This window comes from Ictidomys tridecemlineatus, chromosome 15, assembly GCF_052094955.1.
Source record: "Ictidomys tridecemlineatus isolate mIctTri1 chromosome 15, mIctTri1.hap1, whole genome shotgun sequence".
NCBI classification, from domain to species: Eukaryota; Metazoa; Chordata; class Mammalia; order Rodentia; family Sciuridae; genus Ictidomys; species Ictidomys tridecemlineatus.
Genome location: NC_135491.1, coordinates 32,543,113 through 32,567,981, shown reverse-complemented (window position 1 = coordinate 32,567,981; position 24,869 = coordinate 32,543,113). Strand labels below are relative to the sequence as shown.

The 24,869-nt window shown below is 32.5% G+C and overlaps 1 protein-coding gene across 3 annotated transcripts in view; it reads left to right on the top strand.

Annotated features, from left to right (window-relative positions):
• The window catches only part of Rpgrip1l (RPGRIP1 like), a 102,408-nt gene that overhangs the window by 21,077 nt on the left and 56,462 nt on the right, over positions 1-24,869 (top strand). For all 3 annotated transcript variants that reach the window (XM_078032321.1, XM_021721315.3, XM_021721318.3), the window contains exons 7-15: positions 2,979-3,084; positions 4,952-5,098; positions 6,338-6,411; positions 11,881-12,020; positions 17,058-17,164; positions 17,466-17,516; positions 18,238-18,417; positions 19,219-19,336; positions 23,173-23,625. In XM_078032321.1, the coding sequence (XP_077888447.1) occupies positions 2,979-3,084; positions 4,952-5,098; positions 6,338-6,411; positions 11,881-12,020; positions 17,058-17,164; positions 17,466-17,516; positions 18,238-18,417; positions 19,219-19,336; positions 23,173-23,625 (1,376 nt within the window). The remainder of the gene's footprint in view (positions 1-2,978; positions 3,085-4,951; positions 5,099-6,337; positions 6,412-11,880; positions 12,021-17,057; positions 17,165-17,465; positions 17,517-18,237; positions 18,418-19,218; positions 19,337-23,172; positions 23,626-24,869) is intronic.

Sequence of the window (24,869 nt, the reverse complement as noted above, 5' to 3'; positions counted from 1 at the left end):
GTCATCATTTGGGAGATTTGGTGTTCCTATCATAGTGGATGGAAGAGAGCAGAAAGATATTATGTGGAGGTCATGTAAAATATTTTAATAGAACATTAGTCTACATTTTGACATATTCACAAAAGCATGGAATATAATTTGCTCTAATTCAGTCCCCAGCACTTCCCCTCTGCTCTCCTCCCTCTCCTCTCCTTATCTTTCAGCAGTTTATTCACAGTTTTGTTTTGTTTTGTTCTGTTTTGTTTTATTAGCATCTGTGTATATACTTGATGTTGGGATTCTCTGTCCTGTATTCTGGCTCTTGAAATTAGCCCAGCTTCTCTTTAAATGAGACCAACCTGAGGCCTTGCCCCACAGCCTCGAGGTCTATGAGTAGTCACTTAGCACCAACTCTCTGGCTCCCTCTTGCCTCCAACATCCTTCTCACACTCCTTTTCATCTTAGTGACATCTGCCCTCTTTGTCAGCCATTTCTACCCTTATCCTTTTCCCATATTTAATCTATGTAAAAATGTTGAGTCAATGGTCAGGTTTCAGATTATTTCATTATATCTTTTCTTCCACCCGCCCCCCTCTTTTTTCTTTTGCATGGTGATATGGATCAAATCCAGGGTCTCATATGTACTAGGAAAGTACTCTTCCACTGAGCCATATCCCCAGCCCTTATTGTACTAACTTCTTCAAGACCACACCATATTCATCACACTGCTGGTTTTAACTCATATGTAATGTCTCTCTCTGACCCCACACTTTTTAGCTTAACAAGTTACCCTTCTCTTCATCTTATCTTTGAAAAGCATACAGTCTTAACAATAAATATTACATATAAAGCCCCTCAAACTGAAACTTAAAAATAATTATTATTAAAGACTTGAAAGTTTGAATTGTCCCAAAGTAGTTATATTGTTTTTTGAAGTCAAGCTGACTTCAAAATGCCATATTATGTTTATGTTTATGTTGCATTTATGTCTACTGTTGAACATTATTAGGATAAAATGTTTTGTTACTTTTCTTGCTAATATTTTGAAAAGTTTAAACCTGAAGGAGTTTATGGGAGAATTCAAGAAAGCTTTCCCCAATTGAATCACTGAAATTTTCTAGAATATGCTTATTCTTCTTTGTCTTACAAAGAAAATTCAAGATTAAAACCTGTTATTTCTATGACTCTTCGGCCTGAATGTATTATTGAGATTTCATTGCTGTTACTAACGTAAGCAGTCGTCATTTTTCAAACATTTGATTCTTCTTGAAAATATTACTTTAAAACAAAATATCAGAGACCTTGCCTAGCATATGCAAGGCCCTGGATTTAATCCCTAGCACTGAAAAATAAAATAATTTAAAAAATAAATCAGAGACAACAGAAAATATAAGAAAACATTTAAAATTATTTGAATCATTTGAAATTATTTCTTTCCTTTCATATCAATAAATGTCACTCACCTTTAAGTGGTCAAACAATAAGTCTAGGGAAAAAACGGGTAAATTATATTTTATCTTCTAAATATGAGTGTGAATATTTTCTTTGTACTTTATTTAAAATGTATTTTTCTCTTCATATTATATTTTTTAGTGAATAAAAGTAACATAGAAGGGAATAACAATGAGCATACTGTTGAATATATGATCAGAACTGCTAGATAACATGTTTAAGACACATAATTATTTTAACATTGTGTTAAGACTGTACCCTGGGCAAAATCCAGGTTCTTGGACTTGTTTATCTTCTGTGTGAGGACAACTAACTGTCCAATGCCAAAATACAATGAACTTTCAAATATCAAAGAGGAAAATTAAGTATTTCAAGTCCTCAGCTGGTTTACAGATGTGTGAGCTTTGTAGTCCATTTTCTGGTTCCAGTAGGGCATTGTGACAATTTTTCCAATATGTGTACAATAGATAAGTTTTGGAAGTAAAATTGCTTACTTTAGATACTGAAATCATTCTCTGAATTTGAAAAATTATATATTTTTCTTAAAGAATGAAATCTTAAAATCAAGCTTCACAATTTAAGACATGTTTTGAATGTAAAACATTAAATTAAGAAACCTTTTTCTGTCAGGAAAATCATGTCTTTTGAAAAAACAGGTATTCATTTAGATCCATGATTAACCTTTAACAAGATCTTCCTCTTAAATTCTACTTTTGCTTTAATCTCAGTAGGAAAAATACAAAATAGTATTGCAGCATATAGGGTTTCTATATACCCTGTGGACATCAAATAATCTCTTACAGCTAAAGGCACATCTGCAACATATTTAAATGCCAGCTTTGGGCATTATTAGTATAAAATGCTAAGTCACTTTTTTTGGAAATATTTTGCAAAGTTTAAACACCAAGAGGAAACTACAGTGAATGGTAATCTTATGATACTATTTGCTTTGAGGGAGTGGTAGGAAGATGAATGGCCGTATTGCATATTTTTCATTTAGGGAAAGGGAGCATGATAGCCCTACAATAGATGCAAAGTTTGGTGTAGAACCATTGCTGTGCTAAAAGCTAATGTACTTTCATACCATCTTTCAGGACACTCTAAAATGATTTAAAGTCCATGTTATCAATTTTTTTAATATTTTATTTTACTTGTGGTTGGACACAGTACCTTTATTTTATTTTTATGTGGTGTGGAGGATTGAACCCAGTGCCCCGAACGTGCTGGGCGAGCGTTCTATCACTGAGCCACAACCCCAGCCCCAAATATTATCAATTTTTATAAAGGTGACATTGTCATAAATTTTGAGGATCCCTTCAAACTTAAGAGTTTGTTTATGCAAGTTCAAGAATGATTATTGGTGGCTTTTAAGTAATAAATTTGTCTTTTATTTGTAATAATCTAAAAGCTTTAGTAATTGATATGTAAGAGTATAAATATTTTCCAAGTAACATTGAAAATATGTGATTCCACCTTACTTTTTCTCCTATTGACTTGTTTTTTATTTTTTTTTTTTTTACTTTTTTTTCTTAAACACAATTTTGAAGGTCAAATATTCGGGACAATGTAGAAATGATTAAGCTTCATAAACAACTAGTGGAGAAAAGCAATGCGCTTTCAGTAATGGAAGGAAAGTTTCTTCAGCTTCAAGAGGTACTGTGAAAATTTACCTTATTATTATGTATAGATGCAAAGTGTTCAAAAAATAGTGTTCAAGTTGCATTTTTTAAAAGTAAAATGGTCATAATAAAAAAGTGATTTTTACAAATCATTCTTTTTTATTCTCAAATGTGTATAATTCCTGTTCATCTGTTCATATATTTTTTGTTATTTGTAACTTAATTACTAAATAAATAAATAACTCCCTAGATTATTATAAATATTATGTCATCTTAAAATAGTAAACACATTTGTCATAAATTATCTTATGCCATGAATATTTATTTTTAACTCCATGCAATTTAGGCCCATAGCACTGAAGCTACCATTATATATGCATATAATTCTAAACATTTATGAAATATATAGACCAGAAATATGAATACATCAGTCACCATGTTCTATTAAATGCTTCTTTGATGTGGGTTTGATTTGGTTTGGTTTGGTTGATCATAAACATTATCAGAAGATAGTCAAGTACCCATAATGTCAGCAATCAATGATTTTATTTTAAACCTCAACAGTTCAGTGTGACAGTTCCTAGGATTCTTCATCCCCATTGTTGTTTTAACAGTGAGTATGGCCCCACAGGAATGTGGCATGAGAGAGCTCCTATCTATTGGCACTGCATAATTAGCTTGGGTTCTGGAAATAATGAACTCCAAAACATTCCAGATGAGCAGAATTTATATTAAGCAGTACTTTCTTTGAAGTACTGAAACAAGGAAAGCAGTAAATTGATGCAAAGCATAGGATCATCTGAAGCCTAAATTCAACTATTGAATTAAATAGATAAATATTTCTCAACCATACTCAGTAGTGTCTTCCATCCCGCAGGAACCTCCTGAAATTCTAAGAATAATCACCTTTTATATAAATGTGGGAGTTTATAAGAGATACTAATTAGAGAGCAAGAATGACAGTGCTGTCTGCAGATATACAGAAGGGGAAAATGAAAAATACATGTGTTCAAAAGCAGTTTTTAAAGTGGGGAATTACAAAAAAACTTGAAAATGATTTTATTTTCTCTTATCATTTTGATTGATTTCTATTTAATAGTGACCCCAGGTATTTGTTTATATACCAATAATAACAGGTATCTGCTATGATACATGTATCTCTTTTGGGTAATTGATATAGAGGAGATTTGAGTGGTTAAGTACAACTGCTTCAATGTAGAAAGCGCAGGAGTTGTTGGCTAAAAATGGTATTGCCTAATGACATCAAGATAATAAACCTGAAGTAGCTCAGTAACCATGTTTCTGTTAAATGAACCAAAAAAAAAAATCAGTAGTATGAAAAGACTCTTTTTATAAAAGAAGTGACATTTAAGTATACATAACTGAATATAAATCATGTTCATAAATAGAACATTTTTTTAAAAAATTTAAAAGAGTTGAACTGTTTTACAGAACTGAAAATTTTAATTTATTTTGTTATAATTAAAAGCTATCTATCCAAGGTTGTTTATGTAGTGTGGTGGCACATCCTTTCCTTTGAATATCAATGGTCAGCATTTTTGACCTCTGTAACTATAATAAAAAGAAAAAACATTTTATTTATTAAAAACAATTTACTTATTGGTCACTCTCAACAACTGAAAAACTAGGAGCAAATAAAGGACAGGAACAATTATGTATTATGTGCCTCTATGCTAAGATAACCCTTTATTTTCTTCCTCACGTCACACTTAGGTTAAGAGCATCTTCTATGGGTAATTAGCTCACATACATTGTTTATGATGTAAAGAATAAATTATATAATGTGAACTTCAAGAGTAAATTCACTTATAGAATTGTAATCAGTTATTTAAAGCATAATCCAAAAATAATGTTTAAAAATTATTCTTTTTGTTTTTTAGAAGCAAAAAACTCTCAGGATCAGCCATGATGCCTTGATGGCAAATGGAGATGAGCTAAATATGCAACTCAAAGAGCAGCGTTTAAAATGCTGCAGTCTTGAGAAACAATTACATTCCATGACATTTTCTGAAAGAAGAATAGAAGAGGTAAACTTCCAAAGAGTTTAGCCATATGTTGCTTTTAAACTTCTCTGTAGTTGGTTTGAAAATGTAAAATAGAAACATCCCAAAGATTTTTTTTTTTTTTAGATTGTAAACAACAGGGGTGGTGTTTTGAACACAGCAAAATACAATATATGAGAGGCAAATCAGTGTTTAACAATACTTCCAAATGTGCTTAGATCCACTGTTTTCCCAAAGGATTAAAGATCCTTGAGTAAAATGAAAACACAGCAAATTACCTATGGAACTTAATTTTCTCAACTGTGACATTAGTCATTTGAGATATCAAAACCAAACTATAAGAATATATCTGAGGAGATGATATTATGTTCTACAAAATCAGCAATTCTGTGAAACTAATTTTTATTCCAGAAATTTGTTTGAAAACTTCTTTTTTTTTTAATGTTAATACTCTTGTCTCCCAATTAGCACCATCTTTTCCTGTACAGCTTGTTCCTAAGGAGAATGGAAATTAAATAAGATGCTTACATTCTATTCTAAATTAGGATGATTCTTTTACTATCTCTTCCTAGCCTCAAAGGAGAATGTTGACAATGGAGATAAATTTTAAGAGTGCTCTGATGCATGGGAAAAAGTAGTGACTACAAAATGCACTTATGAATAAAACTTCAAATACTAGAGGACAGAAATCCTCATTTTAGTGATAAAGATATAATTATTCCAAGGTTATTTCATTATTTTATTTATTCGTTCATTTATACATAAGGTATGCTACTGGCTATTTGTGAATTCTAGGTAATGTGAGAATCTGTGTCTTCAGAGAATATAGTGATTGGTATAATTTGTTTGAACAGTAAACTTAAGTAAAAGTTAATTATTTTACTTTTTATGGGCCAATTGGAAATTAATACAAAATGAATATAATGATGGAATAATTCATCATGGTGGAAAGTAAAAAATATTCTATTTCCCAGAACTTAACAGCAAGCTCTTAACACATTCTTTATTGAGTTCTGGAACATGTTGCCATAAAGCAGTGCATACGTTTTCTACCAAATTAAAGCAGGAATATTAATTTCATGTTTATTTAACAACTTGGAAAATACCAATGCTGGATGAAATACAGACAGTATAAGTGGTAAAGTTAACAGCTGCAATTTAGAAATCAAGAATGAAACAAGACATCCTCCTCTCATATGGTTTTTTTACCCCAGTGTAGGTTTAAATGATAATCCCCTAATGTGAATTTTCTTTTCATTTTAGCTGCAGGATAGAATAAATGATTTAGAAAAGGAACGGGAACTTTTAAAAGAAAACTATGATAAACTTTATAACAGGTAAATCATCTGTTCTTTTATTCCCTTTTATATCAAACATTTCTTGTCAGAATATCTAATATTGATCAACAACAGATAACAGGAAATACATTTACTTCATAAAAGAAAAATGAGCTTTTTAAGGCAATGGTTGTAAGTTTTTTAACCTGAGCAGTAGTCTTTTGGCCATTACTCAGAAAACCATATTGTTTTTGTTGCCTATAACAACTGGTGTCATCTATTAAATACAAGCTATAGGCTAACAGACACTATGCTAAATATTTTAGGTTCATTTTTGTAAATTCTTCATAACACCTTGGAATGTGCCCAGTTTGCAAATAAGAAACATAAAATGAAATTAAGAAACTCTGAAGGTATTTCATAATCTTAAAGGTATGAAGAAATAGAGTTTGTGTTTGAACAAAAGCCATTGGGCTCTCCAGATTATTAGCTAAGAATGATTGTATTAGGTGAAAATAAAGGTGTTCACTTGAAATTATCTTTGTTCTTTAAAAAGAGAAACACGCATCTTAGCTCAAGACATATTTTAAGGGGCTGCTTCAATGTTTGTTTTTAATTTGCTTTATAATTATAGTGTTTTAGAAATTAATCCCTTCTGGTAATGTTAGAAACAAAATTCTACTCCACAGCTAAGTTTGGCTAAATGATACTGATATCTCTGTGTGTATGTGCAATTTCTTAAATCATTTCAGTATATGATACTGATAAATGATAAATACAAGTTTACATGAAAACAGACATATCTTTAGATAGATACGTTATAGCCGATATTCATACACTGAAACCTCTGAAAATAGCCATCTGAACTACAAATACATCTTTAAATATTTAACTGTTTTACATCTTATTAATCAAATTTACATTTTTTTAAATTATCATACCCAAAGAATGTAGAGATAGGCTTTTATTTTGATTTACTTTGAAGTTACCCAGGTTAATGTTAAACATTATTCCAGTGATTTATATCATTTATGTGGTTTACCTATTAATGCTTACTATCTTTGTACAGTGGCTTAATATATTAAGGGTTATCAACAGAAAGACACCAGTTAAAATAATATTCAGGGCCCTCCAGGAAAGGTAAAGTAGCTAAAAATCTTTACATGGGATTTGCCTTGGCCTTTGGGATCACTTGGTCCCAGAGTTTTATTCTGATCCCTTTTTCATCAACCCTGATTAATTTTACCTAAAGAATTTGTTATGCATCCTGGTTTTTATTTCCATCTCTATAGAATAATATGTATATTTATATTGATGTATTATGTGTTTGAAAATTTCAAATGTCAAAATGCAGATTGCACATGGCAGAAAAATAATATCAACCCTGTGTTTTTAAAATGAGGGAAAAAAGACTCCAGAAAAATGAAAAGACTTCTGCAGAATTACACAGCATTTCCGAGACTCTCGTATAAGATCGAAACCCAGTTCTTTTAACTCTGAACTTTAGGTGAAAATAAGTTTTTTCACCCTGTGCTTCTCTATATCTCTTATGTTAATGCCATTGGAAAATTGTTATGTGAGAGGGAAACATTCATAAAATAAAATAACTGTCAGACACTCAGAAATTTTTATTGATTTATATTTATCTTGAACATTTTGTAGTTTCAAATAATTTAACATGATCTGAATACAAGCAAATAAGTGCCATTTGGCCATTACTTCTAAATTTTCCACTTCTCCTCAATTTGAGAAGTTACTAAACATACTTTCTTGGAATAAAAAACATCAAACTTAGCTGGGAATAATGCAAAAATGGAATTTTGACAAGGCATATTTTTCTCATATTTACTTAATCACCATAAAATTTTATCTTTCCATATTAGAAGATGATCTAAGAGTGTAAATCTGGCTTTGAAGGGTTTTTTTCTTAATGTTTTATGCTTGAGTTACATTTTTTTCCTGTCACACTAAAAACAGACTTCATTATGCTGCTCACACTTGAATTTTATATGAGGTGTATGTAAGTAAATGTTTGTAATGAGTGTCAAAACATTTAATGTCAAAAAAATTAATGTCACTTTAACACAAAACCCAACAAGTACATGTAATAGTAAATAGAACTAGAAAATTCTCTTGATAGTATTTTTTAAAATTAGTTTTCAGAAGCATAGTTGGAAAAACTACAAAAATCAACATTGTCCTTAAGATTCTTTACAGCTCTTTTGTTTCACTGCTATTCATCATTGCCAACAGCTAATGTTCGTCAAAAACTACATATACTCCTTGTTTGCTTAGTCATAATGATAGCATGTTTTAAAAAGGAAAGCATTTGTTTGTTATTCAAAATTGGCTAGTATTCAGGAGAAAAATATGATTTGCACATTGCATTCTCATCTTCCTTTCTCAAATGAAATTTTGAATGTGTTTATTACTTGACATATGACATAGTAGAGGATCATGTGGTAAGATAAAACCCTCATGTTAGTATTCAGTATGAGTCTGTCTTAATATGCTAAAACATTTTTTATATGAAGCCAAGAAATAAGAACTTTAAGAAATGTTCAATTTAAAAGTTCAGAATAAATTTTTTTGCAATTAAATCTTTCTATTTGGTCCCAGAGAAACTCTATACTATAATATGGTAAAGCTGTGTTTCATTTTTGAAGTTAGTATAGTTTGGGGGCCATGTAACTAATGAATGCAGTGATCCTTCAACTAGAATGTGTACAAATAACCTGGAAAACATGAAAATGTAGTTTTTAGCACATTTTCAGAGCCTCTACACACACACACACACACACACACACACACACACACACACACACACACACACACACACACACCTCCCTAACCACCACCATCCAATTCCAGCAGTCACTATAAGGTTAGATCCAGAAAAATCTGAAGATGGTTTTAAGGCACTAACTCTTTGGGAGACACTAACCTAATGCTTATTTTTAAAGTGTGTTCATCAGTGTTTAAAAGATGATAGTAACCTTTTTCAGAACAGGGTAGATACAATTTTTATGTTGTAATTGTCATCTACTGTTCAGCATTTAAAAGATCACTGCTGATACCCATAGACTTTCTTTGTTCTGTTTCTGTAAAGTGAGCACCTGTCCCCTGCAGTTTTCCTACCTATGGATTTCTTTATGGATGATATAGTTTATTCTTACTCATTTTTCACATTAGGATGCCTTTGAACATTAGAATAAATGGAATTTTTTCTATCAGAAGAAAAGACCTGAGAATGGAGAGAAATTTTTTGGCTTTTATTTTGATCCTATCGTGTTTCTGATCAAGAGTGTATATTCACAGTATTCTGAAGCCCGTGATTACCAATGGACATGCCAGTGACCACGGGCACCAGGGGCACTCCACTGCAGACTGACGTTTTATCACTTTGTAACATAATGTAACAGTGAAATGGGTACAAATGCTAAGTAACATCCTCCCTTAGTTGTCACTATTGGCAATATACAAAAACATTTTCATGAATAAAAGTTTCTCAAAGACTGTTCTTATATGCAGATTTAATCATGTATACAGCTCTCACAAAGAAAATGGAGCCAGATGTGCTCTCCATTTATAGTTACACAGATGGCTCCAAGCATAGAGGAGTACAGTAAATTCAAAAGGAATTCCTCATGAAACTCCAGTGGAATGTAATCCTAAATTTAGAGGGAAGATAGCAGTGGACTAAATTCAGATTGACTTATGCTGATTTACGCTAGCATTTTGTGGGTTTGGAAAAACCAGGCTGCTAAATTGTTCTTAATTTAAACACATACAGCTTCTGATGTTTTTGCCAGATTAGCTGTTGGTGATCTTTTTGCTGGTAGTAATGCTATTGGAACACTACTGTTTCTAATTTTTGGCATCTGATATAATGTATAGTTGTGCCTGTTTCATCATGCTAATTTTTCACCAGGTGGTGCATGTTTTTAATAATACAAGACACACACATACACATATACATATAGGTACTACACACCCATACTTATAGGTACTAACATTCATGCACATATATGTGTGTTTGGTATATATATAATTTGGCCAGATACAGAAATTATATTTGTTCTTTATTTTAAAATGAACTTGTAAAGGAATATTTTTTATTTAGCTCTTAAAGTATATATTTTGTTTAGATCTCATTTGTGTCTATATAATTGTACCTTTGATAAAATTAACTTAAAATATTGTTATATCAGATTCATGCATTTTTTTAAGCTTCCATATGTGAGATGAGAGCATAGAAGAAACAGATGTCATATTTAGAGGAACTTTTAAAATTCCATTTGTTTTCAAGGTCATATCATTTTAACTGCAATAAAAATATTCAAAATGTGAAATGAATACAAAATTTACTCTTTTGAAAGCTGTGCCTTCCAGAAGAGTATCCCTTTTGGAATAAAACCTCAAGACTTGCTGGAGTGGCATTAAGGGCAACTTGAAATAATACATTTCTTTTCTATTTACTTCATCATCAGTAGAAAACTAGATTTTTAAATGTTTATTTCATTTACTATGTTTAAAATAAGTAGAAGGGTCAAAGCTGCTGATGATTATTCAGTCATAACAAGCTTCACAGATAATGGCTTTCTGATGAAATGCAAATTGAGATCAATTTTTCCAAAAACCTATCACCTAGGGAGCTTTATAAAAATATGAGTCCCTGAGTCTTGGCATCTTCATTTTTTAATCTAAGTGTTGGTACAGCTAGTCTAGCACCATTGTTTAGACCAGGATTCAGGAACCACTGTACACCTTCTGTGTGCTATTTAGTTACTTTTTATCTGTTTCTTCCTTCTGATATGCTAGGCCTTGATCATTAGCAGATTGTAATCATAATTAAAACTGCTATACTTTTATTGAGGAATAGTAGTTCTATCTTCAACATTCTTATTAGGACCAGGGCATTGGTTTTCATTCCAATCATGTGTTACAAGTACAGTTTTTTATTCTTAGCCAATTGCTTTTTGTTTTTTAGGACAAAACTACATTATCACTACTTCTTAATATCAGAATTACTGCCTGTGATTCAATATGCTATCATTTGGTGGTCAGTATTTTGTTAGGATGTTATTATCCAAGACATTTTAAAAGTTTCACAGAATTAAAGATCAGGTGGAAAGTCCATTTTTCTCTGTATTAAGAGGGTTTGTAAGTGGGAGAGTATGGTTTTGTTCATTGTCAATTGCTGAGGTTTGGAATTGTGGATTCCTCTGGAGTATGAACAGTATCTGAATTCCTTTACTAGTCCCACAAAAGCTGCACACTGCCAACTTTTCTGACTTTAGAGCTCTAAATTAAGGCCAGTTCCTTTACTCATCCCACAAACTCTTTCATGTTCCCTAACCGCAGCCTGAGAAAGGCGCCTTGGTTTCAACAGCAGCAGACCAGCATATGTTTACTTAATTCCTAAGACATGATGACAGTGGTCTCTGTGCCACTAAAAGCTTTTCTCTTTATTATTTTCGGTTGAAGCTGATTTCCAAGCTTTCCTTGCATGTCACGTGTGTTTTGCAGTGCCTTCAGTGCTGCCCATGAAGAGCAATGGAAGTTAAAGGAACAGCAGTTGAAAGTACAGATTGCTCAGCTCGAGACTGCCTTAAAATCTGATTTAACAGACAAAACTGAAATCCTTGACAGATTAAAAACTGAAAGAGGTACATATAAAAAACTACTGACATACTCATTTCAGACATCTAATGTTTATTCATCCAGTCGATCAATAACTTCTTGTGGTGTCAACTGTTTGCCAGTCGCCTTGATATGTACTAGAGATGCAGCCTGTATTAATAGCCGTCTACTTTTGTAAATTTATTTGTTGCTCAAAATTTCCCTTACTTAGGCTAACATATTTGCTCAAGGAATTGTTTTTTCTCAGAATTACTTTTATTCAGGTTGACTTTAATTGTTTAATTTTCCTAAATTCTGAGGCCTTCCCCCCTCCTCCTCTCGTAATAAGGATTGAACTCCGGGGCTCTTTACCACTGAACTACGTCTACAGCCCTTTTTATTTTATTTTGTCTTATTTTATTTTTAAGACAGGGTCTGTCTCACTGAATTGCTGAGGCTGACCTCAAACTTGGGATCTTCCTGCCTTAGCCTTCTGAGTTGCTGGGATCACAAGGACCATTCTCTGAGGCCAGCCTGAGCCTTTCTTCAACAGTCAACAAGTATTTATTGAGCACCAGTATATACTAGGTACTCTTCCAAGTTCTGAGGATTCAGCAGTTAATAAATCATAGTTCTTGCCCTCATGATACTTAAATTTAAGAGGTAGAAACTGACAATAATTATATGAATTTGTAATATGTCAGTTGGTATCAAATATAATGGGAGGAAAAACAAAATGGTGTAAGATGACAGAGTGGCAAAAGTAGTTGTTTGCTGGTTTTGGTAGGTTGAATAGAAAAATCTCTCTAGTAATGAGACATCTTATTCTGTTCTGTGCCAGTAAATTTAAATACCAGGAAGCTTTATCAAAATGTCCCTGCCAAAATAATTACCATTAATAGGTTTGATGTTATAAGGTACAAATCTTACCTTTCTTGTCTCATATAAGTAATGTAATTATAATTAAAGAAGACATCTGAATTACACACACACACACACTCAGATAGTACATGCAAATGCACCATTGGGGAACTGAATTATTTGATTCAAGTGATGTAATCTGTTTGCTCATCTACTAGAAAAACCAAGTAATGTGATAATAAGGTTGCTTCCTTGGAACATTTGCAATTCAGTTGCATGAGAATGTTTAAAAGCTTAATATAAACTCAGTAAAAAAAATTATTATATTTGTAGTTAGTACTCTCATATTGATTTAGATCACATTGCCATTATCTTATTGACTAAAAGGAACATTATTTTTCACATTTTTATATGTATAAAACTGGAATACATCTTATAAGTGATAGCATTTAAAAATTGTAGTCAGACTTTTTTCACGTTTTAATAAATCTTATAATCAATAGGGTCTAAATTCTATTAAAACAACAGCAGTCAATATTTATTCACCAAGTGATCAAATCAGTTGATAGATTTCTGTGTGAAATTTTCTGGGAGATTGTAAGTAGAATAAAATGGCAGCATTATCTTCTGACCTGGTGAAGAAAGTTTTGATGTCAAAGATACATGGTTCCTGGTTTTAATGTGCAGTGTCAGATACTTAACAGTGTTTTGTCTTAGCAGTTGCTCAATAAATTCTTGTTCACTGAAGGAAGATGAAGTGCTCTATACTCCCTCTCACTTTTCCAAAAACAGATAAATTGCTCTTTTTTAAATGAAAGATAAATGAAATAAACCTTTTTTATTTCTATCCTTTTCTGTATTTCCTTAGATATCAAAACTATGTTGTTTTAGACATCTTAATTCATCTTTGGAAAGAAAGACTTCTAAAGGAAGTAAAATCTCAGTGTTTTTTTAACATATTTATTATTGTTAAATTAATTCTGAAAGTTCTTCTTAATTATTAAGTATTATAATTGCAAAGATATTTTAATTCATTTAGTCCATTCTCATATTCTCTCTCTCTCTCTCTCTCTCTCTCTCTCTCTCTCTCTCTCTCTCTCTCTCTCTCACACACACACACACACACACACACACACACACACACACACACACACACTGGTTATTATATCTCTGGGAAATTTTTTTGAATAATGAAAATAACTTAGGCACACTGTGAGTTAAAGTCCAGAAAATAAAATCCAAAAAATCACCCAATTTCTTAGCCCTCAAGATAATCAGTGCTATATTTGATGTATGTCTTTTCAGAGTTATTTCTATATGTGTATAGTTTTATAATGTGCTTTTGTATATAAAGTAAAATTGTTTCTTGACTATAAATTTAAATCACATTTATAATGACTATGATAGTTTTCCAGTGTGGATGTACCATAGCTCATTTAACAACCTTCCATTGATGAATATTTAAGTAACTTAAATTTCTTTGTAAACATTATGATAAATTATAAGAAAAATGTTGCAGCCTTTAACCATTTTTTCCCAGGGAAATAGTAAATTTAAAAAAATGAAATTTTCTATTTAAGAAAATATTTTAATATTGAGAAAGTTTTTTATTATGTTACAAATTTTGAAGTTGGCTAATTTTACTTTGAGCTCTCCTCACTCCTCACACATTTACCTTTTCATGTAGCAAATGTTCTTTGCCAGAAGATGTTTCCCTGGCTTCTTGTAGTCATTCATCTAAATGGCAAATTATTTTTAGAGAATACTCACCTCTTTATTCAAGGTACAAATTAGTTTCAGATTGTGCGAATATGCGGGGGAAGGATATGTAAATGCAGTTTGCATTTGGTTAATGCTTAAATTAACTGCATGTGTTTAAGGGCTTGCTTTTGAAAGTTCCTTTCTATCTTTAGCTGAAATGCATAATTCAGCATAATGCATATGGTTATATTGATCACAGCTGAAGATATTAGCACAAAGGAGCTCTGAAAATTGTTTAGTTGAATTGTTCTCTGCACTCTGCTTATTAATGGTGTGCTAGAAGAACATAAGTTTGAAAGAGTGAAATGTTATCTCATTTGAATAAAATGCTGTTTAGCTTAACCTGCTTTTTGTCAAATCATAAGGTAAGGAGGTTATTTTTCATCTTGTACAGAGTGCTTTGATTTTTCATATTATAATTCAGCAAGTCTATTTCCTCTTTGAACTGTAGGCGTTTCAGTACTTTTTAAAGATCCAAGAGTTATATCCTCAATAAACAGTTCAAGAAAGGAAAAATATAGTGTATAAGTCTACATAAATTCAGTAAACAAAAGGTTACTGGTACTCAGTAATGTCTCCTACTAAGTTATTTTCCTACTAATAATGCCCAGTTTTCAAAATATCAGTGAATGGAGACATAGTTGTTGAAACAGAAATGAGTAAAGGATGGAAACGTTTAAGTTTATTCATACCCATTAACATATCATTCTTAAGAACTCTGCTCTGAAAATTTAAAAGGATAGAAAAATTGAAGCATAGAAATAATGATCAAAATTCACACTGTGACTAGATTAAGGTGGAATAGCCATGTTCTTTATACCATAGCTCATTTTTAGAACCCCTAAGTGTCTTATTTTGACCATAGAATAAAATTGTATTATCCTCAGTATTTTTGGTTTTACTTTTTACTTCTGACTGTATTTACTTTGGTTTTTTGTTTTTGTTTTTCTTAATCATTCTATCTAGTTGTTGTTTTAACCTAATCAACATATTCTACTCCTTAACCAAAAGAGTTAGTTTATCTCATAAGAACTCTTATTTATTATTAATCCTAATTTTCAGTTGAAATGTCAGGTGTTGGACCTTTATCTTCAAAATTTCCAAGTATCTTTCATATTTGGAAATTCTGCTAGTTTACTGTATAAAAGTAACTTATTCCATAGGATGACCTTTTAACCTTCTATTAATTCGATAAAAGTGCTTATTATATATTTGAGATTAAATTGTCTCTGCAACTCTTTGTATCTTAAGGTTGTAATTTTTTGTAACTTCGGAGACTGCCAGAAAATATTTAAAACATCCAAATTCAGTCCATCACTTCTTAACTGTGTAACTTAACATTTTTACTTATATGTAGTATTTATAGCTTGAGAACACAAAGCCTTATAAAAGGCAGAAACATTTTTGTAGAAAATGCAGTCAGAATGCAAATGCATTCATGGAAAGAATTCTTGGCAAATGTGTTGATTTCTTTCTTTCTTTTTTTTCTTAAGGAAAGGAAACAAAAATGTACAACCTAAGTTGAGGACTTATGATAAACATAAATCATTGAGAGCAGAATGAAATTAGTGGAGACACTTTGGATGACATGGTTTAGAGTTAGTCCACAGAGAGTCAGCAAAGGAAGATAACTGCCTGGGTGAACTCTCGTGCAGAGTGCAGAGAAGCACAAGCGAAGCTCAAGTCTGCAGTGGATTTGTTGCTAGCTGTTGTGCTTTTTTAAAACAATGCTTAACATATTTAATGCAGAGTAAAAAAATAGTCTTTATGAATTCGCTCTATTGTGTAGCTCTACTTTACAATATTGAGAATGAGTGCCTCGGCAAAAGTAACTTATATCCATCCCTTAACAATAGCTCTACATCCATGTCCTATTAATTAATAGCATGAACATAGTGAATAAAGAACACATACGAATCATTATTGAGTATCTTGCACTGGTTGAGAATCTGTTTCTCCTATTGGAACAGATTGGTTAGAAGTATGGTTGATTAAATTATGGATCCAGAGCTTATCAGAAAAATTGTCATAATACAAAAACTTTATGCTGAGTTGGGGAAAGAAAATTCAAAGGAGGATTAGAAAACTATAGACAAAACTTTTTTTTTATTTTTGCATGCCTTTCAGGACCCTTAATAAGTAAGTAAAAATTATAGATTTAGAAACATATATTCTTAGGCATTTTAAATAGAACTTGCCTTTGAAGTCCCAGAAGCCACAATTTCCTTATATTAATACTGTGAACTTAAGTTTTTGATAAGCAAGTGAATCATATGGTAGACACATGATAGTGTTCGTTTGTTCCTTATTCCCCTGCTGCCTTTGTTTAGGTGCTAGCTCAATTTTCTCTTTGACCTAAACAATACTAGATCAAGCTTAGGGCTTATCAGGAATTAAATTAATTTAAAATGTGTTCTTAGGCCCAATTCTCACTTACCTTTCTAATTGACTTTATTTTTAAGACCAAAATGAAAAACTCATTCAAGAGAATAGAGGACTTCAGTTACAGTGTCTGGAACAAAAGCAACAACTCGATGAACTTAAAAGCCACATGAAGTTTTTCAACCAGGTGAACTATTTCTTATTTAGGAAATAAACTCAAAAATCACATGTACATGTTTTAGCACAGAGAAAATACTATAATTTCAAAGCAAAAGATTATGAACATATGACTTGGTTTTTTAACTCATGGTATCAGGAAGCTTATATTCTATGAGGATATTCTCAATAGTTGGATTGTCTCTGATACTTAGTTTATCAAATCATGGTAACAGACACCTTATATTCCATTAGAAAAAAACTGAGTAGTTGGAATTTCTCTTAACTTTCCATTAATATTTCATTGTGAACTTTTACTTAATCTGTTGCAGGAGAGTGATATTAATGCTGATGAACTGAGTGAAGCTCTCCTGCTTATAAAGGTAACTTTCTGAACTACACCCTTGGAGTTTTATGGTACATAAAACTATTTTAATATACTGATGACCTCTATCTGTAACCCTTGCATTTGGAAAGTGAATTATTTTTACATCTTCTGAAACTTAGTGCATTTTTCACACACACACAGGACGTGTAACTACTAAGACTCATGAAAGTATTTAGATGACATTTAGTTGCAGCAAATGAATATTTCATAATGACATCAAAATTACAATAAAGTAAACATCAAAAACTCGTGTTTAAAGCACTTCCTTGAATTATGCTAAAAATTTTACTTTTGCGTGTCTCACAATAAAAAACTAATCAACAATTTTCTGCCCTAAGAGGCCTTGGTTTACATCCTGTTATCTCAAGTAAAATACTGAATTGTAAATATAACAAGAAAATATTTTCTAGTTCTGGGATACCCTGATACTAACAAGAAGACACAAAAATACACACTTACTTCCTTTTTAGATCATAGTGTACATTTTAATTAAAGAGAAATAAATACATGATTCTTTTTTATGTCATGAGGTAATAAACTGTTTTTTAATTTTTTTAATTGTTTCAAATATCTATGCAAATATGTTTTAGAACTGTTGTATTCCTAATGGAAAAAATTGAATACATGTTTTCAATGATTGTTTCATGCTTGATCTACGTTAATTCACACGGTCACATTTTAGAAATTCTTCAGTAATAAACATGTTTTTGTTTTAGGCTCAAAAAGAACAAAAAAATGGAGACCTTTCATTTTTAGAGAAAGTAGACAGTAAAATTAATAAAGATCTGGAACGCTCCATGAGAGAGCTGCAAGCAACTCATGCAGAAACAGTGCAAGAACTTGAAAAGACAAGAAACATGCTAATCATGCAGCATAAAATTAACAAAGATTATCAGGTAATGTAGTACACTCTGTACTAAATCAAGAGGGTAGGTTTTCTATGCTGTTCTCCTGATGATTTACTTTTCTTAAACATATGTGTTATCATGTATTCATCTATTATACCCCATTATCTATTGCCACCTCTTATTATATATTACCACATCCCTGTAATTTAGTCTTGTGACTAGGTGGTTAGAAATAGTCTAAAAACAGGGGCTGGGTTGTGGCTCAGTGGTAGAGTGCTCACCTAGAATGCATGAGTTTGATCCTCAGCACCACATAAAAATAAAAGATTGTGTGTCCACCTAAAACTAAAATATAAAACATTTAAAAAAAAAAAGAAATAGTCTAAAAACAAATAAGTCCCTGGTTTAGGGCAATTAATAGTAGCAGTGGACCACCTTATGTTTGTTTGTTTGTTTGTTTGTTTGTTTGTTTGTTTGTTTTCTTCTTTTCTTTTATAAGACAGGGACTCAATAAGTTGCCCTCCCTAACCTCAAACTTGGGATCCTCCTGCCTCAGCCCTCCAAGTAGCCAGGATTACAAGCACCACCATGCCAGGCTTTATGTTAGCTTTTAATAAAACAGAAACTCATCTCCATTAAAAGGAATCCAGAGTTTTATTTACTTTACTTCTTATTTGTGAACATTGCCAAGTATAATTTTCTTAAACTGTAAGCTATATGAGATCAGGAAACCATAGTTTATAGGACCTGGTATTCCCAGGATCTAGAAAATGCTTGAATCATAGGAACGTTGATAAATGAAAATGGAACTAATTATAGTATTGAAGTTTATGTGCTCTTGTATTTTAGATGGAAGTTGAGGCAGTGACCCATAAGATGGAAAGTTTGCAGCAAGATTATGAACTTAAAGTGGAACAATATGTTCATCTTCTTGATGTCAGGGCTGCACGCATCCAGAAACTAGAAGGTACCGTATACACAGTAACTAGAGGAATGGATCTTATAATGGCTGAAAATGTCATCCAAAACTTCACTCACAGTATCTTTTTGCTGTATTTTTCCAAATTCATAGCTATAATAATAAGTTACCAGAAAAGCTCTTTCATCTGATTCTTTTCTACTTAAGAAGTTTTAGTAATTCCCTACTGCTTCATTGTTGCAGGCAAGATTTCAAAGTACTTCATAAAGTACCACAGACTCAAATTTAACACCACGTTTGTTATTTGCCTTCTAAGCAACTTACACTCCTCATCAAATAGGCTTTCTTCCTCTTAGGTTCGTTCATCTTGCTCAGTTCTAGCAACCTGCTTTTGTTCTTACAGTTTGTTCTGTCTAAACCTTCTTTCTACCTTGACCTCAACATAGACCCTTCTGTGCTTCAAAATCAAACTCAGTGCTCCCCCATGTCAGGAACCTGGCTCTGATTACTCCTAACCATCCCTCTACCTAAAATGTCCTTGCAGTGATTTTCAAACTTTAGCAAGTATGAGAATCATCTGAGGAACCCATCTAAATTGTGGCTTATGGGGCCCCACCCCTAGTGATTTGGGGGCCCATGATTCTTTATGGTTAGAAATGACTGCAAGCTATTCAGATGCAGATGTGAGGCTTCATATGGCTAGCACAGCACTACCTCCCCAGTTTTCCCCTCAGGTACTCAGAAAATATATGTTTAGGAATATATAAGTGTTCCTCAGCTGTTAGAGTTTTGCATATTCACTGTAACCACCATATAAGTTCTACACTGATGAGTACTCAACTCTTTCATGTCCACTTAGTCATCTGTGCCAGCAATAACTTTACCCTCTTAAACTTATTTATGATTACAGAGGCCTTTTTCTCACAATATATAATTTTTGATATTTATCATATTGAAAATCAAGCTAGAAAATTTTAAAGTTGTAGTTGGACACAATACCTTTATTTTTATTTATTTTTATGTGGTGCTGAGGATCAAAACCAGGGCCTCACACGTGCCAGACAAGCACTCTACCACTGAGCCACAACTCCAGCCCTAGTATTTGTTTTTAAAAGTTCTGTTTACCAAAAAAAAAAAAAAAAAAAAATATATATATATATATATATATATATATATATAGAGAGAGAGAGAGAGAGAGAGAGAGAGAGTAGAGTAGCATTATTTTAAATTTTTAATGTTTTGCAAATCTTTTTAGGACCTGACTTAATAGAAAACAGCTGGATTATTACATCTGTTTCTGCATTTAATCTGTCGTAATAACACATATCATTTAGTCTTTGAGAAACTTCATTATACACATGTAAGACAATAAAATGAAAAAGGCAAATAACATCTTGGTAGTAGTATGAAATTAGTTTTGTCCTCAACGACCCCCTAAAACAGTTTTAGAGACCCTCAGAGGTGCCTAGACCATATTTTTAAAACTTCTGATCTATGAGGAAGGGCAAAATAAATATCTTTATCTGACTGAACAAGGCTTTCCAAAAGTCGAGGAGCAGTGTGTACCTTTTCTTCCAAGTAGTACTCAATAAAAATTTGCTTAATGGAACTTTCTTGGTTAAAAGGGAGGTCACAGAGTTAAGAATTTTCATTCTTTTCAAAACTTAACAAACTTTTACAAGTATGTTTTATATGTCTCTTAAATTCATTGACTTATTCCGTAAACATGATCAAGTCTCTAATGCATCCTAAGCAAAGTGCTAGCCAGTAAAGAATACAAATAGGAAAAAAACTGAGGCACCACCCTCAAGGGTATTTTTTTCTTGGTGCTGAAGATTGAACTGAGGGTCTTGTGAATGCTAAGCACATGTTCTACCACTGAGCTATAACCCCAGCCCCAGAGATTTATTTCTCACAGTTGTAAGGCTGGGAAGTTCGCCTTGAGGGTCCTTCATGGCAAGGGCCATAGCAGAAGGCAGAAGGGCAAAAGAACATGCACAAAGGGAAAGCAAGAATAGACCAAACTCACTTTTATAGTAAACCCACTCTTGTGATATCAAACCCACTCCCATGATTATGACATGAAGCCATTCATGAAGGTAGAGCCTCTATGGCCTAATGCGTCTTAAAGATTCTGCCTCTTGACATTGTTGCATAGGGGATTAAGTTTCCAACACATGAACCTGGGGAAACACATTCAAATCATAGCAGGTATTAAGAAAACACTGATGAGAGAATGCCTCTTCCTACCTCAAGGTTCAGGTTAAAAGGGCTGGAGATGTGGCTTGATGGTAGGGTGCTTTGCCTAGCATGTATGAGGTCCTGTGTTCAATCCCTAGCACACAAAGAAAAATGATTTGGGGAACTCTAAAATAGGTGTGGAGTCTTTAGAAACAGTCCACACACATGCATGCACACACACACGAAAGACTAGACTTCACCACTAAGTAAAAATAGTATATTCAGTATTGCATTTTGGAGATTATACTCCTGGTATTAGGAGAATGAGTAAGACATGAAGGAAGGAAGCATGTTGAGTTCCATAATAATCTAGATAGTAAACTGAAGGTATTAAATAGATACAGTGGTGATAGAATAGGGACAAATCTGATAAAGATTTAGGAAATAGTGTTGGATAGTAGTGACCCTATAAGATATGGTGAGAGTAACCAAAAAAGGAATCTAAGATGACTCTGGTGTCTAACCTGGGCAACTGGATGAATGTTAACACCATCTCTTGAGATTCAAAGTAAAAAAAACAAACAAAAAAAAACACAAATAGCCAGAAAACCATATGATACCTTCTGTTTTGGATATACTGAATTTGAAGTGCCTTCTGGATTCTATAAGATAGAGGGTGAAGTAAAATATTAGATATATGGGACAGGAATTTAGGAAAGAAATCTGAGTTAAAAATAGAAATATGGAAGCTTTCAGCATGCTGATTATAACAAAAGTCATAAAAGTAAATGAGATGACCCATGAAAATATGTCGACTAATAAGAGAATTGAAAGCAGAACCCCAGAAAACTAGCAGAGAAAGAAAAGGAAGGGCAGGGGAAATAATGACATGGAAGCCAAGATAGAAGTTCACAGAAGGGATAGTTTCATCAGTCTCAATAGAAGCAAAGAAAACAAATAGTATAGGGTCCAGTATCCATTGAGTCTAGCAATTAATTGGTTATTGCTGATATTTTCTGCCGTAGTTTTATGGAAAAGTAAGGCAATGTGGTTTACATGAGTAGTTGGAGACATGCACATACATTATTCTTTATAGAAACTTGAGTGTAACAGTAGGGTAAAAATGTAAATAAAAAGAGATCTTTTAAAAAATAGCTTTAAAGAACTATAGTTAATGTATTTTAAAAGACACATTTAAAGTATACATTTTGGTGAGTTTGGGCTTGTGTATACAACTGTGAAACCATTACTATAATGAAGACAATAAACATACACTTCACCCCGCACAGGAGAAACATGTATCCTATCACGCTAAAGGAAAGGAGCCTGAGAAAAGAGAAATTAAGGAGAGAAGGTAATGGACAAAGAAAAGGTGGAGGAGCAGGTGAAACAAAATAGTGACCTCAGCTGTTCATTCAGAAACCTGCTTTTCTTTTTCCTTTTGTTGGCTTTGGCTATATTACAACTAAAGTTGTAATTTTTAAAAACTTTGTATTATAAGTTGACAAATTATACTTGTGTGTATTTTGAAGTTATAATTTGTTATTGTTTAACAAGTGATGTATCAAAACAAGAAAAATGGTATAGTCATAGAATTTAAGATTGAGATTATCCACTAAAAGCACTCAAACTTCCGACTGCTTCAGATACAAGTTTGCATTTTCATATGTCAAATTTTAAAATCTATGTGTCTTCTCTTGTAGCCCAATTAAAGGATATTGCCTATGGCACCAAACAGTACAAATTTAAACCAGAAATCATGCCAGATGACTCTGTCGATGAATTTGATGAAACCATCCACCTAGAACGAGGCGAAAATCTATTTGAAATCCACATCAACAAAGTAATCTTTTCTTCTGAAGTTTTACAGGCATCTGGAGATAAAGAGCCTGTCACTTTCTGTACCTATGCTTTCTATGATTTTGAACTACAGACAACTCCCATAGTTCAAGGCCTTCACCCAGAATATAACTTCACTTCTCAATATCTTGTTCATGTTAACGACTTATTTTTACATTATATTCAGAAGAATACTGTCACACTTGAAGTCCACCAAGCTCACAGCACAGATTATGAAACACTTGCAGCATGTCAATTGAGATTCCATGAAATTCTAGAAAAAAGCGGTCGAATATTTTGCACAGCAAGTTTGGTTGGTAAGTACAGTTTATAGGCTTCAAATATTTAGATCACTAATTTGAGTTATCTGTTGTTATTCTACATTAGTGTCTTATACATTAAAGGTGCCTTTTGGATAGGGACAAGGTTCTCTATTTACATTCATAGTATATCTTAAATATTATTGATGACATCAGTAAAATAGCTATTTAGTGTTTAAAAATTTATTTCAGATGTTTGTTTATCATATTGATACCCCTTGTTTGATTAAACAGTTACAGTACATTCATCAATCTTTTTTTTTTTTTTTTAACGACATTGTGTTACCACTTACTAAATACTAAGAATACTGGTCAGTGATACAAGACAAAACTTGTATTCTCAGATAGCTTAGCTAACCTTCTAGCAAGGAAAATAGCCAATAAAACAAATAAATAATTATATTCAGATATGAAAAATAACTTGAGCAAGAAGCTAACAGAGGGATGGAAGATTGCTAGTTGAGATGAAGGCTTCCTCAAGAGGGTGATGTTGATAAAGACCTGAGTGAAGTTCCATGCCAGGATGCAGGGGAAGAATGTTTCAGGCAGGGGAAATAGCAAAACCAGAGATCTGAGAGAGGAACAAACCTGACGTGTTATAGGGGCAGAAAGGTGGCCTGTAACTGGAGTAAAGATTAAATTAAATTAAAAAGCCAATCAGAGCACACTGTAGAGCAATATAGGTCCTAGGAGTTTAGGGTTGATAAATGGGACTCCAACACTTAAGAAACAGGAAAAGGAAGAGCTTGAAGGACCTAGGAATTAAACCAGAGAACTTGCACCTGATGGAAGTAAAAGTAGGCCCAAATCTCCATCATGTCAGATTAGGCCCCAGCTTTCTTAATAAAACTCCTGTAGCACAAGAATTAAAAGAATTAAAAGAATCAATAAATGGGGGTGGATTCAAACTAAAAAGTTTCTTCTCAACAAAAGAAACAATAAGGTGAATAGAGAGCCTACAGAATGGGAGCAAATCTTTACCACAAGCACATCAGGTAGAGCACTAATCTCAAGGATATTTAAAGCACTCAAAAACCTTAACACCAAAAAAACAAACAACCCAATAGATAAATGGGCCAAGGAACTGAACAGACACTTCTTGGAAGAAGATATACAATCAATCAACAAACATATGTTGAATGAAATAGATGTTAAACAAAAATGTTCAACATCTCTAGCAATTAGAGAAATGCAAATCAAAACTACTCAAAGATTTCATCTCACTCCAATCAGAATGGCAG